General features: G+C 35.8%; 1 protein-coding gene across 3 annotated transcripts in view; it reads left to right on the forward strand.

Moving 5' to 3' along the window:
* SYT14 (synaptotagmin 14) overlaps positions 1-16016 on the forward strand; it is a gene marked incomplete at both ends in the record, with an annotated part of 60091 nt that overhangs the window by 23836 nt on the left and 20239 nt on the right. For all 3 annotated transcript variants that reach the window (XM_081998059.1, XM_081998058.1, XM_081998057.1), the window contains 2 exons: positions 12552-12820; positions 14750-15199. In XM_081998059.1, the coding sequence (XP_081854185.1) occupies positions 12552-12820; positions 14750-15199 (719 nt within the window). The remainder of the gene's footprint in view (positions 1-12551; positions 12821-14749; positions 15200-16016) is intronic.

A 16016-nucleotide genomic window follows, 5' to 3' on the forward strand; every position in this document is an offset into this window, starting at 1 on the left:
ATAAATTCTAAAGGTCAATATTTGCTGTATAACATCAGCATTTTGTAATGGATATTACTTCCTCAGTCTAATCTTAATTATATTTAATGTTTCATGAATCTTAAATTGTTCCTATTACTGATACATTGTCATGGGTTGTGTGTATGTATACATGTGTGTTTCCATATATATGTCTATGTGTGTGTGTAAACTATTAGGATGTTTTTAACTTAAAAGTCTGTATCTTGACATGTTCATTTTATCAAAGTAAAAATTTCAGTGATACTACATTGTCTAAAACTAGTCAGCTGCAAGATATACTGCAGCAGAATGTCACCAATTAACAAAGTATTCTGCATTTCTTTCACTTCTTGTATTATTTATTTCTTCGGGGTTGGGTTTGGGTTGTTGGTGGTTTGGGGTTTTTTGGTGGTGGTGGTGAGTTTTTTTGTTTTGTTGCATTTTTTGTTTTGAACAATGAAAGTACTATGGTGGTAGGTATCTGTATTTAATGCAGGATGCAGCAATGTAACTAGCATATGCAGAGGAGCTGTACTTGCCTGTGAATTGTTAAACTACTGTATTACAGAAGCTTTATAGATATTTGACATACCTGTATTTGACATGATCCCCATCCTTGTTTATTTTAGTATAGAATTGAGTTTTTCAATATATATTGTAGAATCAGTGAACATAATAGGTTGAAAAGGACCCGTGGAAGTCATCTAGTTTAATCTCCTGACTGAGAGAGTGCTAACTTCAAGGTTAGACCAGGTTGCTCAGAGCCGTAGCCAGGAGAGCTTTTATAACCTTCAAGGCTGTCTATTACACAGCCTTTCTGAGTAACCTCTTCCAGTCTATAGCCACTTTTATTTCATAGTTTTTTCCTTATATTTAATCAGAATTTCCTTTGTTGCAACGTGCTCGTGTATCAGTTACATATTGGTTACATATCAGTTACATATAGCTTACATATCAGTTACATATAGCTTAGTAAAGCAGTTTATTAATAAAGTAGTTTAAACTTTTAATGCTGGGATTTGAAAAAAAAATAGCATTTTGGTTATGAACCATGTTAAACATCATTCTGCTGAGTATGTTTTCAATTGTAATGTCAAGATCTAAAAACTTTGCTGACACCAAATTATGAAAAAAGGGTGGGATGGTACTAGGTCTGGAGACCTATGTTGTATACTTTCTAATGTTGTAGCAAAGCTACTGAAATGTTCCAGTAGTACTTTTCAAGATAATCACTGACTTTCTAATGAGTGTACACTAATTTCATGTAGAGTGAAATAAATAATTTTCAATTTTGAAATTACCATACAAATATTTTGCAGCTGTAGCTGTCAGACTTTGATTACTAATTAACTGCTGTGCACCACCTTTAAGTCTCTTATTCAACAAGCAGCATTAAACAGTAATTTCAAATAAGGTATATAAATTTTTGCTAGTATAAGAAAGGTCCATGAGAAAAAAATTTTGATGGATACTCATGTTTTTACTCTGGTACAACAGCCAGTAAGTTTAATATTGTAGATAAAATACCATGTTCATGACAACATAATTTTCCAGTTAGTGTTTTGGGAAGTTAAATGGGTTGAGAATGATATGCTGCACTCTGATCCTTGACTGTCCAGCTCTACTGTTTCTTTGGATGGATGACATGGAAGACTAGTTCCTCTCCTTTGTTGAAGGCTGAAGCATCATTCTGTAGACCTTATGAGCCCTCTGTACGCAATATGCAGCTTGGCCACTGTTCCATAAAAGTTCTTGCATAGCTCTTACAACTGATGCTGTGGCTGAATGAAAGTATCTTCACCAGCCAGACTGGTATTCATCTAGTCCTGTCAAAATGCAGAAAATTACGTGTTTCGTGAATTGTATGATAAGTATGGAAAGATAGCAACAACTTATATTAACATGTAAGCCTAGTAAAGGAGCTCATCTCTGATAGTGGGAAGTCTCAGAAGAACTGCAAAGAAGTGCAAAAAATTTAGTTTTGAGTAATTGTGTTTCTTTATGCCTGGAAGAACTTGTTTGAGGTCTTGCTGGAGTGAGTGGAACAGACTGACATGCTCCCTGCTGCTTAATCTGTGCCTTTTCTGTGAATTCATAGCCCTCTTACTGATGTCTGAAGGAAAGATACCTCGGTTTCGAAGCATATCCATTTCCTGTGATTTCACAGTGTCTATTTTGCCTTTCTTTTTCTGGACAATTGGCTCTGAAAGTGGTACTAGTGCCATTATTCCTAAGCATACTTTCTAGAGACACTGATATCTAAAATGTTTTAGAGGAGTTCTTGAGTCTATGTAGACAATTTTCTTCTATTGTTGACCTGTTAGGTATCCCTGTAAACTGAGATTGTCCTTGATTTTTCTGGGTTCTAGCTGCTTTTTATTTGGTAAAGTTATGAGAGCTGTTTCAAAAGCAAAACAATCTGAATTTTCTAGAATCCTTTTTACAGAAATACTTTAATACACCATAGGAAGTACAGTCCATTTTACTAAAGCAAGTCACTGTGCCAGTGTGTCAAGGAAGGAAGGGGAAAAAGTGCCTGAATAGATAAGAGTATTCAAGGTCCTTTGGAATCTCAGGATTTGAATAAATAATTATGGCTGTCTCCCCACTCAAAAGCAAAAACAATAATAAATCTAAAATATAAATATAAAAATAAATACTTATTCTGGGAAATGTCTTGCTTCTCTTGGGATGTAACTAGCTGTGTTCTCTAGGTTGTACAGGGTTTCACCTACAAATATGGATAACCCCACCTGTCAGACATCACTGATTTATCTTTTATCTCTTTGCTCTGTTGACGTTGCTTTTTTCTCAGATCTGAACCACTTTCTGCATGTCATGTGTTGTTTTATTTTCCCCATTCCTTCACCTTTCTTCCTCTGTCATTTTTGCTTTGTTATTTTAGCTGTTTGTAATTTTTCATTCCTGTTTGCATCTTGCCTGCTCTTTTTCTCATTTTCTATACAGATCTACTGAACTTTTCTCCCTTTCTTTCTCTCCTTTGTTCATTTACCAACAACCTATCACTTTTTTTTGAATCATTTCACCTATTTTCTCATTTTGCCTTTTTTTTTTCCCTTCTTCCCTTTACTTTTTTCCTCACCCTAATATTGTATATTTTGTTTTCTCTCCCTTCTCTTCCACTACAGAGCTGATGATAATGGAAAATTCTGTGGGGGTATGTCTCTTAAGAAGCTAGTGGCTTGGAGGTTTCCATCTTGTTGGTGGTACACAATTCAGGTGAATTTTAGATTAATAATAATTTACAAGGCTTGAAGTAAGAATAAAAAGGAATAAAACCCAGAAGAAATGGCTAGGGTAGTAATCTTAAAATACTTGGTTTCAGTTCCACACTTGTTGGAAGCTTTCTGTGATTATGAGCACTTCTGAGCTAGATTCACAGCAATCTTTATTACCTTTTATTTAAACCTGTATTTTAGTTCTCCATTTGTAAAATGCCAGACCTGTTAACTTCTACTATCATAGTAGTACTATTATTCACTATAATATATATTTCACTTATATATATTAACAGTTACGAGATACCCAAATTGGGATCATACAGATCTCTTAAGTAGATGGGCAGAAAATTTAATTCATGCCCTACTGAAATTGTTCATGTAGAATCAGTGTAGTGCTGCTCTGTGTTAGTGACTCACTCCAACAGAGTATCCTTTGCACTGAAAATTATTAGGAAAAAAAGGCAAAGGAATCAAAGCAAGCTTTGTGTTCCTATTCTGGAAGCAGTTCTTGATGCAAAATATCTTTCCTGGTTCATTTTCACCAGTTAGGGTAGTAACGAATAGAGAGCTAAAATACTAGGGAACTTTACATAATTTTTTGAAATAAATTACAAAATGCAGCTACCAAGGTGAAACTGTTTTTAAGAAACCATTATTTTACTGCATTTTAAGTAGCAGAAAGATTTCTCACTAAAGGAAGTAGTTGTATCATATTTAAAATAAAAGTATGGGAAAAAAAAGATGGAATTCTGATAATTAAGGAACACATTTAAGTGCAGGATATACTGATGAATAGATCTTGTTTATATCATCAAATGAATAATTATTGAGGTCTTAGAAGAGGTTTCTGTATTGCTTAGAAAACTTTGTATTTTTTTTGTCAAATGAAAAAATGAACATGCCTGAAATGATCTGCAAAAATATTAAAATGTTTAAGAAAATTATACACATAACACGTTAATCTTGCTTTCTAATCATGCTTTCTTTCCTCATGTGAGACCAAATAGAATGAGAGCAGGAACGTTACAGGAATATTAGCTGTGCATTACAATATTGGGAATTGATTTTAGACCTCTCTGGGATCTTTTTACCTTTTCAGCACTTTATCCTGCTGCTCAACTCCTGTGCTAAATACTGCAGTTGTTGTAGTATTAAACTGGAGTCAAATTTGAACTATAATTTAAAATGAAAATTGTACTCAAATGAAGTATAGCAATGACAGGAAAATCTTTTCTGAGCCCACATCTGGCTGCTACAGTCCAGAGGTATGAGGGGATGCTAGTATGCCCACACTGGTCAGAAATGGGGATTTTCAGGGGCCTGAGATGGTTTGCAGTGGGTGGAGTTTTCAAAGCTTTTAGCCTTTAAGGTCTGAATTTCTGCTAGGCATCCATGAATGCTGGTGAGATAGCTGAATTTGGGTGAATTTTCACAGAGATGATGAAAGGCATTTCCTTGTCACCAAGACACTTGTAAGTCGGTCACAAGTGGTGTTCCCCAGGGCTCGATTCTGGGGCCGGTCTTATTCAATATCTTTATTGATGATCTGGATGAGGGGATCGAGTGCTCCCTCAGTAGGTTTGCAGATGACACCAAGTTGGGTGGGAGTGTTGATCTGCTGGAGGGTAGGAGGGCTCTGCAGAGGGTTCCGGACAGGCTGGATCGATGGGCCGAGGTCAAGTGTATGAGGTTTAATATGGCCAAGTGCCAGATCCTGCACTTTGGCCACAACAACCCCATGCAACGCTACAGGCTTGGGGAGGAGTGGCTGGAGAGCTGCCCGGCAGAAAGGGACCTGGCGGTGCTGGTTGACAGCCGGCTGAACATGAGCCGGCAGTGTGCCCAGGTGGCCAAGAAGGCCAAGAGCGTCCTGGCCTGTATCAGGAATAGTGTGGCCAGCAGGTGTAGGGAAGTGATTGTGCCCCTGTACTCGTCACTGATGAGGCCGCACCTTGAATCCTGTGTTCAGTTTTGGGCCCCTCACTACAAGAAGGATGCTGAGGTGCTGGAGCGTGTCCAGAGAAGGGCAACAAAACTGGTGAGGGGTCTGGAGCACAAGTCTTCTGAGGAGCAGCTGAGGGAAATGGGGTTGTTCAGCCTGGACAAAAGGAGGCTGAGGGGAGGCCTTATCACTCTCTACAGCTACCTGAAAGGGGGTTGTAGTGAGGTGGGTGTTGGTCTCTTCTCCCAAATAACTAGTGATAGGACGAGAGGAAATGGCCTCAAGTTGTGCTGGGGAGGTTTAGATTGGATATTAGGAAAAATTTCTTCACTGAGAGAGTGGTCAAGCATTGGAATAGGCTGCCCAGGGAGGTGGTGGAGTCGCCATCTCTGGAAGTGTTCAAAAAACGTGTGGATGTGGTGCTTCAGGACATGGTTTAGGGGACATGGTGGTGCTGGATTAATGGTTGGACGTGATGGTCTTGAAGGTCCTTTCCAACCTTAGTGATTCTGTGAAGATTTCAAAGCTGGTTGTCAATCACCTTCAGCAAGCAGGACTTCTAGTGTATTTTAAAAGAGAGGGGGGGAAAAAAAAGGAATGCGACGACTTTATTTAGCTTATCTTTTTGGAAGTAGTATTTTTCTAACAATTTTGATACCTTAGAAAAAATGAACAGTGAACAGAGGTGCAAAGGAATACCTGTAAGCTAGCCAACATAGTGACCTGAACAATAAAGTTGGCTGTTTATAAAAACAGTAAAAGTGAAACCAGCATCTAAATGGAGCTGAAAATATGTATTTCCACCTAAGAAGCTGAATGAACATACTTAGTACAAATGCTTTACCTAAGGAAATATAATTATGGAAAGTAAGGCAAACAATTTTACAATTTCACTTGTTAAAGATCACTGCTCAAAAAGCTTTAGAGCTGGATGTAGTCTCAAAGAGGAGTTTTTGAAGTCTCCTTTTAAAAGTACAAAAAAAAAAAGTGTTTGATTTATTGATATTTGCATCAATAAGAGATTAAAATATTGAACCAATAGGTTTAAGCAGTATTTAGATGTATTTTGGACAGCTGGAAAGTATAAATATAGAACCAGGTAGCAGAACTGCTTCCTATTCAAATTAATAGAAATACTGTATAAGGAATCAGAGAATGATACTTAAATTGAAAGAAAATGAATTCAAGAGATGCTAATGTATAATTTTCATTGAAAGACTACCAAAATATTTGGGAAGGAAACAAAAGAATGTCTTTGACAGTTAGTTCGCTATAATTCTTTAATAATGTATTTGTAGTTTAAATGTTCTAATTTGGGCTAATTGTGGAAAGAGAAAGCTTGGAATTTTTTACCAATGCAGCACTTTTCTGTATTGCTCTGTAAAACAGAATGATACATTCTTACAAATCAGAAGTGCTCTAGTAAGTGCAGAAAAAAGCAAATTTATTTTGTCAGAAAACAAAACCAAGCTGCAGTTCTGCAGGCTCATGATGTAAACAGATAAATAAATAATTTAAAAAAACCCTTCAGTTGGTCTTAGACCTTTCCTCAGGAAGAAAATTGAAGCTTTAAAGGATTGAACCTAAAGATAATTCAATAATTTTTGATTAGTTTTATTTAAAAAAAAAAAAACAAACAAAGGAGAACCTTTTTATTACATGAATGACCAGTAGAATTAGCCTTGGAAGGTGAGAAAAATGCAGTGGTAAGAACTTCATGAGAAGTCAGATGTAAATGGCAGGAACACTGTTTTCATTTTTGCAGGTGTTGGATTAAGCTCATAGTGTATGGAATTTTCTAAATATTAGGAAACAAAGGAAAACTATTTCTTACAAAAAAAAAAACAAAACACCACCCCAAACAGATATGTTTACTTTTCTTGTTTAGTGTTGAATTGTTTAATGGAGAAGATAGTTCAACTGTGAATAAAGTCTAAAATGTGGCAAATGCAAAAAGAAATCTGATAAAAGATTTTTTTTTTCCCGTTGTCCATAATGAGCTCATACCACTCCTGTATTCTACTTTTTTTCATTAAGGAAGTGATGCCATAACTTTTTTGGAAAAGAAATAGAATAATGCCAAGTAATTTGCTTTATTGTGAAATAAATTCTTTTTCCTCACAAAGATGCATGTAAGCTTTTCATTTTAAAGGAAGGAGGGCCATGATATTTCATTCAATATTTAATGTTTATATTTTATACTCCTCATAATGTGGAGTAATTCAGTCTGTAATATTTTTGGATGGTAGAAAAGTTTAAACATGAAAATTCCATTTGGACTGTCTGTGCTGCATATCAGAAATCTCTAAGGGTATTTAATCATTCAGAATAAGAAAGGTTTCTTTAATTTTTAAACATGTATTTCATTTTATGTTTTATTTAAATTGTCTTAACATTTACATTGAACCCCTTGAAGGCTTAAAAACCTGAAATTTACGTTAGATTAAAAAAATAAATAATTATGAAGCGTAGTGCATGTGGAGATATATTACAGGAAGAAAAGCTACTGTTTGAGTATGAAGATACTCTGGTAGTTACAAAATATGACTTGCAAAAATTATTAATTTATATAGTGATTATTTGTTTTAAAGAAAATGGAAACCAGATTCCCAACGAAGTTTTGCAGTAAAGCTGCCTCCCAGAATAGTATGAATATTTAAAGAAGCAATATATATGAGAAACTCCAAGTTGCAAAAGTGTAGTTAATTACTGCTTATGAGACAGGGAATTTAAAACCACAAGGATAGTTTCCTTTCCCATATGTTGAGATGGATGTTCTTGGAATGACTCAGGAAATACGAGCTAAGAGAGCTACGTTTGTGCTGCTGCCTACTACCTTTAGGAAAATCTAATTAAGATAGTCTAAACATTGCAAACACGGAAAGGAACATCACCAGCTTCATGGTGAAATGTTGTACGGCCTAGTGTGGTCCACTAGGGACCAGAACAGAGAGGAGAAATGAGGAGTGCTGGGAGTAGGAATTTCAAATGGTAACTGAAAAACTAAAGAAAAAACATTTCTTATAGAAAGTTCATGTATCCTTAAACTGTGATTCCACTTGGAAAAATGACTGAAAATATGTGTATTTTCTCATAGTTACCAGTTGTGTGTTCTAGGAATACTCATTTTGGCCATGGTTGCTGTGTCAGGTTTTACTGACGCTCCCTTGAGGTTGCGGGCAAGTGTATGTATCATTGCACCTTGGCTTTCAGTCCCCTGTACAAGGACTTATGAAAGCAGATTAACCTTCATTGTTTAACAAACAGTACTAAAAAGAAGGTATTTATTTACTTCTGACTTAAATGTACTAATCACAGTTTACATGCTGTAATTTCTGAGTGTACCAGCAAAATACTAATCTGCTTGTGTTTGTTAGGTATTCCGCTTATAGTTCTGGTTTCTTCAGCTGTTGAGCAAGGACTTTATTATTGCTGCTGTATGAGTGTTTTCCCAGCCCACTAAAGAAGGATGAAAATTTTAATTAAAGCAGTTAACCCTTAAAAGATTGATTATTCAAATCTGCCTATTGACAGCGATACACTGTACTCTCAATTTAGAGTTTACTGAATATTTGTTACTAAAGAACTTAGTTTTGCTCATGATATGAGAATGCGAAGTTATTTCACATATTTTGGGTGGAAAACTAGGTGTGGGATCTTCATCCTGTTAACTTTCTTTTTGTCTTTCCTCTGTTGTGGCATTTTGTGGCTGGTAGGAACATCAGGCTAAACCCGATTTTGGTTTCTCTGTGATTATTCCTTTCTTCCAGGTTTGGGATATATTTTGGCTTGTTTTTCACCCTGTCTAGCCCAAAATGGTATAGTAATTTGATTAATGTCATTGGGGGAATTGGCAGAACTTATTTTCTATCTGGTTTGGGAGCAGAAGGTTTCTTGGGAAGCTTGCATAGAAACAATGCAACAATTAATTCTAGATTTTTCACTGTAACCATTTGATTGTTAAGAGTAACTGTTTAGAAGATGTTATTAGCCACATTCGGTGGTCTTTGGACGGTATTCTTTGGCTTTGCCACAGTATACAAGTATGCACAAGCGTAACAGTGTGTAAGTTTACACCTTAAATGAAGGGCACAAGGTATGTTCCAGATGGTGGTTCTATATGTAAATATGCAACATTTCAGAACATGCTTTCCTTTCAGCTCCAAATGTTTTTCTCCAATGCAATCGGTGATAGGCCAGCATGCATTAGCAGTGTTTTTTTTATTTTAAACTTCGATACATATGTAAAATGTTGTTGACAGATTGATTGTTGAAAGTAGTTGTTGCTTCTATGTAGTTTTTAAGGAAAATGCCCAGTATCAGATATTTGCTGTTGCTGTATTCACTTCTGTCTCTGATATAATTTGTCTTTCATATTGTCAGTCATTAGAATGTCTTAATGTAATTCAAATTTGCCGTATTTTCAGAGCGCCATGAAATTATTATTTTATTGCATCATTTACTGTGGGAAGGGGGAAATGAATTTCAAATGAGACATTTTCACTTAAAAAATTAATTTGAAAACTTTTATATCTTCTTATGTAGAGAAACATTTTGTTCAAGAACAGTTTATGCCTGTTTAGACAAAGGTGTCCTTAGATTTTTAAACCTGAATAGTTATTTTAACAATTTACATGCTATTTCTGTTTGGTAAACTAAACTTTCAGAAATAAATAGTTAAAACCAGCCCAAATATTTCAGCGTTTTCTGAGATTTTTTGAATCACAGCTGGATAATAAGAATTTTCTTTTCACTTCTTCCCCGCCTACATTGAAAGTACCTTTTATGTCACACAGCCTGTGCAGTTTTCCCATAGGGATATATAATGGAGTTCATCAAAGTGAAAAAGTGAGTCACACAGTCATTTATTTACTCATGTAAGACAATAATGATGTTGATAGTTACTTGGACATGCTTTCATTTCTTTAGCATGTGCAAAAGCTAGGAGTTAAAAAGTCCTTGCAGACTAGGCTACAAGTGAAAAGAAAGAAATTAAGTCATAGCTACATGGTGGTTACTGTCTCATTTAAGGCTTGTTCGTTGCCTTTTCGCAACAATGAACAGAAATGTTGTTCCTCTAAATTTGCTAGAATATTTATTTATAGAAATTATGAAAAAGAAGTCCTGTTTCCATGGTGTAGAGAGTCAAAGGATATTTACTATTCTTTTATTATGATTAAAATACCAGTTTAGATCCTAAAATTATGTCTATGTAGTGTCATGGGCACAAGTTATCTAATATTAAAAAAAAAAGTGCTTCCACAGATCTCTCCATGTTTTGCAAATAAAGCTTTCTCACTATTCCTCTATGGCAATTTCAAGATTCCGACTGTCCCACTTAACTCTGTGTCCTATGTAAGGTTTTACATGTATCTGCTAGACTGGTGACTATGTTTCAAGTATAGGACGCCCTGCCTGCTCATTTTCCTTTCCAGCCCTGTGGGACTGGAGTTTGAAGAGTTAGTGGCACAGGGCTCACTAGCAGCAGAAGACCTTTTGCATGAGTGCTTGTAAGAGTAACTTAGAATCACTCTGAATGGTAGGCTGTCTCTGATGGGTTTATCAGAGAAGAGAGGATTCCTGACAGTGGTATCATCTGGTAGGAGTGCTTGGTGTTGTTTTAATTACTCATTTGCCTTAGCTAAAGCTAAGTTCCATTAGGAGCTCAGTGAAATAGAGAAGAGCCCCGCATTCATTCCCCAATTATCCTTGAGGCTTATGCCTATCTGTGCAGTAGATATACTCCATAATGAGCTGCCCTGTCCCTGTCCTTCAATTGCCCAACTTTGGGGATCTGCAATGCATATGGGCTCCCTTCTAGCCACCGTGTCAGGGTTTCCTTCCTGTGGACGATGGGCACCGAAACCACGGTGATTTGGGCTTACATCAAATGCCAGAAGCTGTGAAAAGTTCCTCCGTGCCACAGTCGGGTGCAGCCCAGACTTCCAAAGGAAAGGAGAACTAAAGGAAACCTTTCTCTAAGACTGTTTGTTTCCCAAGACAGCCACATTACTGTGTTTTCAGCCTTATAACATAAAGGGTGACTCTTACGTATACTCTGTTTATGTGATATGTTGAACAACTGGTAGTTACATCTGAAGCAGTTAAAAGGTTGATGTACTTGGTGAGAATTTGGGGCACAGGCAGGTCAATCCTGTATACAAAAATTTGATGATGAAACTAAAATGTACCACCTTTGTCATGTGGGAAAGATCAGTTTGTTTCTTAGATGAATCTTAAATCAAAACTTATATGGTTCTAATGTTAATACTTTCATTAACTTCATTGTTTGGTAGATTTTTTTTTTTTTCTCTGTGGTGAATGTGGTATGTCTGACACCAGAAAACATTTTTGCTCTGAAATTTTTGTGTGTAAGTTAACTCATAGAAATCTTCATTAAAACCTCTACAGAAGATGTAAACAAAATGTGATACAGGTTTTACCTATCCTTGGTATTCCTTTCATTTCAGCTGCTGCACATCTTGCTGTCCTTTCCCAACTCCACTCAACTGTGTAATGCTCTGTAGTAAAATATGAGGTCAAAAAATGAAATGTAATTATTTTGAATTAACTTTCTTTATCCATAGCCATGTATCTTGGGTTTATTTTCTGAGGAGATGTATAACCACATTTCTATCTATCTATCTCTAGTGTAAGTGAGAAGCAAAGATGGTCAGCATCAAGTATTCATCCCAAGCACAAGATTGCTCATGGTCCTTTTTCCACTCTCTTTAGTGAGTGGACCTAGTGTATAACTTCTAGGCACTGGATATGTGCACTTTAGCTGTCTTTAACAAGTAATAAAGAATCTGAGACACTGCTTCCCTTGTTAAATTCACCAGTGATGAGAGTACACTTGTGTGAAAAGGCTTGTGTCTGCTTTTATTAGTGCCTTGTTTGTCTTCAGAGTTTAATTTAATATCTTCCTGGGTGAGCAACAGCGTGGGAGTTAATCCGAAGTTTGATATCATGGCTTTAGGGAGTGCATTTTGTTTCCTTAGTTGGTCTACATTCCACCTGCACAGAATCTGACTTAAGATATCCAAAGGTTTTTGCAAGGTAAGCATCCCTGAAATTCAAGCCTAGAATTTTTGTCATGTCATATTTGACTGGTTTACACAGTCCATTGTGACTATATATTTAATACTTTGCTTTATCCCTACGTCTTTCATCTGAGAGATCATTTGTTTCCATTTTTAAACAAGTATTTTTCAGTAGTATTTGTATCTAATGTAAAATGTAAATTAAAAAAGGACATTTATGGATTTTAAATACTTTGTCCAGTTATTTGGACATAACATTTTCCACAGAACTGTTTCAACAGTAAATAATCAGAAAGTAAGTAAAGAATTTTCACTTATTCTCAGTGAACTGCATTCAGAGGATGAGAAGAACACCTCCACTGGATGAACTGCAGCCGCCTCCATACCAGGATGATAGTGGTTCTCCTCATCTTTCTTGTACACCTTCTGAAGTTGGAGACAGTAAATGTGAATTTTCCCAGTGTAGCAACAGTCCAAGATGTTCATATAAGTGCCCAAGTGAGGGAAGCACGGGACATGAAATAGAAAGCTTTCATAACAAAGGATACGAGGAGGATGTACCAAGTGATAGCACAGCTGTCCTTAGTCCAGAGGTAAATGAAAACTGTTGAGTGTTCTGAAGCCATCATGCAGTGCAACCTTTTGAGGGATTTTTTTTTTTTTTTCTCCTAAAGATCAATGTACAGATATATGAACACTAATACTGCAGCTCATTCATGGAAGAAAAAGTTTGTTTGTCAGAAAATATTACAGTCTATTTCAGATTTGTCTTTATAGTTACCTTTATGACATCTTAAATTTCAAACAAGCTCCCAGTAAGAATTAATTTTTTTTTAAGCAAGTCAGAAAACTTCATCATATTCTAAGGACTGTAGTAAAAATTCTTTTTCTTCCATTTAATTTTTCAAAAATCTAAAAAAAAAAAAAATCTTTTAACACTTTTCAAACTGAAATGTCTTTATGAAAAAAGAATTATTACAAAGACTTTTTTTTAATTAGTGATGGTAGTATAAAGATTTGTTCCATTTAATTTTCCTCTTTTTTCTGCTATAAACGGTAACGGTGTCTATTTTTAATATGAAGAAATTACTTTTTCTGATATGGTATTTCTTTGAACTGTCTTTGACAACCAGTTACAGCACTGACGTCTGTGGATAAGTCTATATTAGTGATGTCATGTGAAGAAGCAGCTCTTTTTGGTACAAATTTGACTTTTGTCTCTACCTGAAGTTTTAAAGTTCATATTAGGGAGCACTCCTGATGTGCCAACAGCTGTTTCTGTCTTAGTAGAGCTCTTGGTAAGATGATGTTGCATACCTGAGGTGTTGGTACAACATCCGGAAGGCCTACCTGCTATGTGAATGCAACATTCTTCAGGAGCTAGCTGTCTATATGTACCTGATGATCAGCTAGGACCACAATACGTATGAACTTCATTGCTGGTAAAGACACTGTGTGTACATATGGTCCTCGAACCCTAACAGATTGCAGCAAATCTAATCCTAGTTCTTCACACTTTTTGTCACACCAGTCATTAATGTAAGCATACCCAATGAATAGAGAGAATACTGCCAACTTATTTTAGAGCCACTTAACAACTTGAAGAATGAAGTTTCAAAGGAATGAATTCCCATAGCTATGTAGCAACCAGTTTAAAATAAGAACTTTTTTTTAATTCAAAAGGCTTGAACATGAACAAGAGTATCTTTGATAATACAGAAATGCACAGGAAATACATTTGTTTTACCTACTTGGAATAATTTATTATATGCACAGTAGGTTGACCTGTACTTGTAAGTATTTTGTGCTTCAGTATCACTATCAAACTAGCTGTTTTAAAAATACAGAGGATCAATATTTTGTTCAAAATTTGAAATGACAATGGGCAATTTTAAAACTAAGTTTAAAATACAGTTTTAAGACCGATGGCATTTACAGCAAGTTCAGAAAGTGTGTTCAAAATGGACACGTCTTACACAGTTCTAGTAAAATTATGTTAATAAAGCTATAATCATTTTTGGCACATTATAGAACCCTTGTGGACTGCAACAAGAGCTGCATGTGCAAGTAGGTGTTGTAATTCCAGTATTCTTTGCTGGTGTCCCACTGTGCTCTCGATCACTAGCCAGCTCTTAAAGCACTAATAATATCTTAATATAAAAATGTGTGAATACTTGCACTGAAATAAGGTAGTTTTATCTCTTAACAAATGTGTATGGGCTTTAACATGTGGGGCACGGAACAAGAGGTCATAAATACAGCTTAATTTAGTCTGAGCTCTGTCTGATTGGCTCCTGGCTTTTGGCAGTATTGGCCAGGTAAAGTCTTTTGATTTCTTCTTGGCTGCTAATCAGTCATCTCCTCAGGCTTTCGGTGTTTAATTACCTTGTTTATGAAATGAAGAAAGAGATCATAGTCATTAAGTGTTGCTTAGAGAAAGCCATATATTTCCATGCTAGATTTAATAATAGAATACAATAAATAAATAAATAAATAAAAAGTTGCTTTTTCTTCTTCTTTAGGATATGTCAGCTCAAGGATCATCTTCACAGCTTCCTAAACCTTTTGATCCTGAGCCAGTAGCTAAATATGGCACACTGGATGTGACTTTTGACTATGACTCACAGGAACAGAAGCTTTTGGTGACAGTGACAGCTGTCACAGACATTCCCACATACAGCAGGACAGGTGGAAGCTCGTGGCAAGTACACCTAGTTCTTCTCCCTATAAAGAAGCAGAGAGCAAAAACCAGCATCCAGCGGGGACCGTGCCCTGTCTTCACAGAGACATTCAAATTTAATCACGTTGAGTCTGAGATGATTGGGAATTACGCAGTTCGCTTTAGACTGTACAGCGTACGTCGCATGAAAAAAGAGAGGATTGTGGGCGAAAAGATTTTTTACTTAACAAAATTGAATCTTCAGGGGAAGATGTCAGTGCCAGTGATACTGGAACCTTCTTACAGTCTGTCTGTGAGTATTAAATGAGACAGGATAAGAATGCAATGATATACAGTGTCCTGAATTTTGTAAGAATAGTGTGTATATTTATAGAGTGATCATATCCGCTTGATTTTTTTCAATAGTCATAGCACCATATTAGCACACCGATAATTTCCTTCGAGTTTCTGTAAGTACATTAACTTTCCACCTGCAAAAGCTGCCCATATTTTCCCTTTTAATTACTTAGAAATTGCCAGTCTATATATAGGGATATAGTGGTGAATATATGTATACCTGCAAATACATATACATGCATTTAATAGTATAATCTTTACTCTGCTACCCACAGCATGACAATTTTTTTAAAAAAAGAGAGGAAAAAAGAAAAAAGCTATACTCACAAGTGCCCTCCATCTCCTCCTCCAATTAAATATTGGTTGCAAAAGGTATTTTCCCTTCAAGAAAGAAAGATAGGAAAGAGGAATTTTGAGAGCACAAAGCCATTTTAATAATTTCTGCTTAGAACATTGTAAATAATTGATTTCTGGTTCAGTCTGAAGTGAAAAATAGTGTGAAAAGTAGTTCAAACTGAAAAGGATTTTTGTTTGCTGAAAAAAACCCTTACTTATCTGTTGAACAAAATTTTTTGTCCCCCAAAATAATTTAACTTTAATATTTTTAAGAAAGAAAAGCAACAGTAATTAAGGGAGAACGTAGGTATCACTATCAAAAAACACAGGAGATTACTGTATGGGTGGTGATCAGTATCTCTTTTTTCTTTTTTGTAAGTATTTAAGTATGCTTTTGTCCAGAAATACAATGTTTGTGGTGTTGTGGTCAGAACTTC

Source organism: Phaethon aethereus (assembly GCF_964289735.1).
Source record: "Phaethon aethereus genome assembly, chromosome: 3".
NCBI lineage: Eukaryota > Metazoa > Chordata > Aves > Phaethontiformes > Phaethontidae > Phaethon > Phaethon aethereus.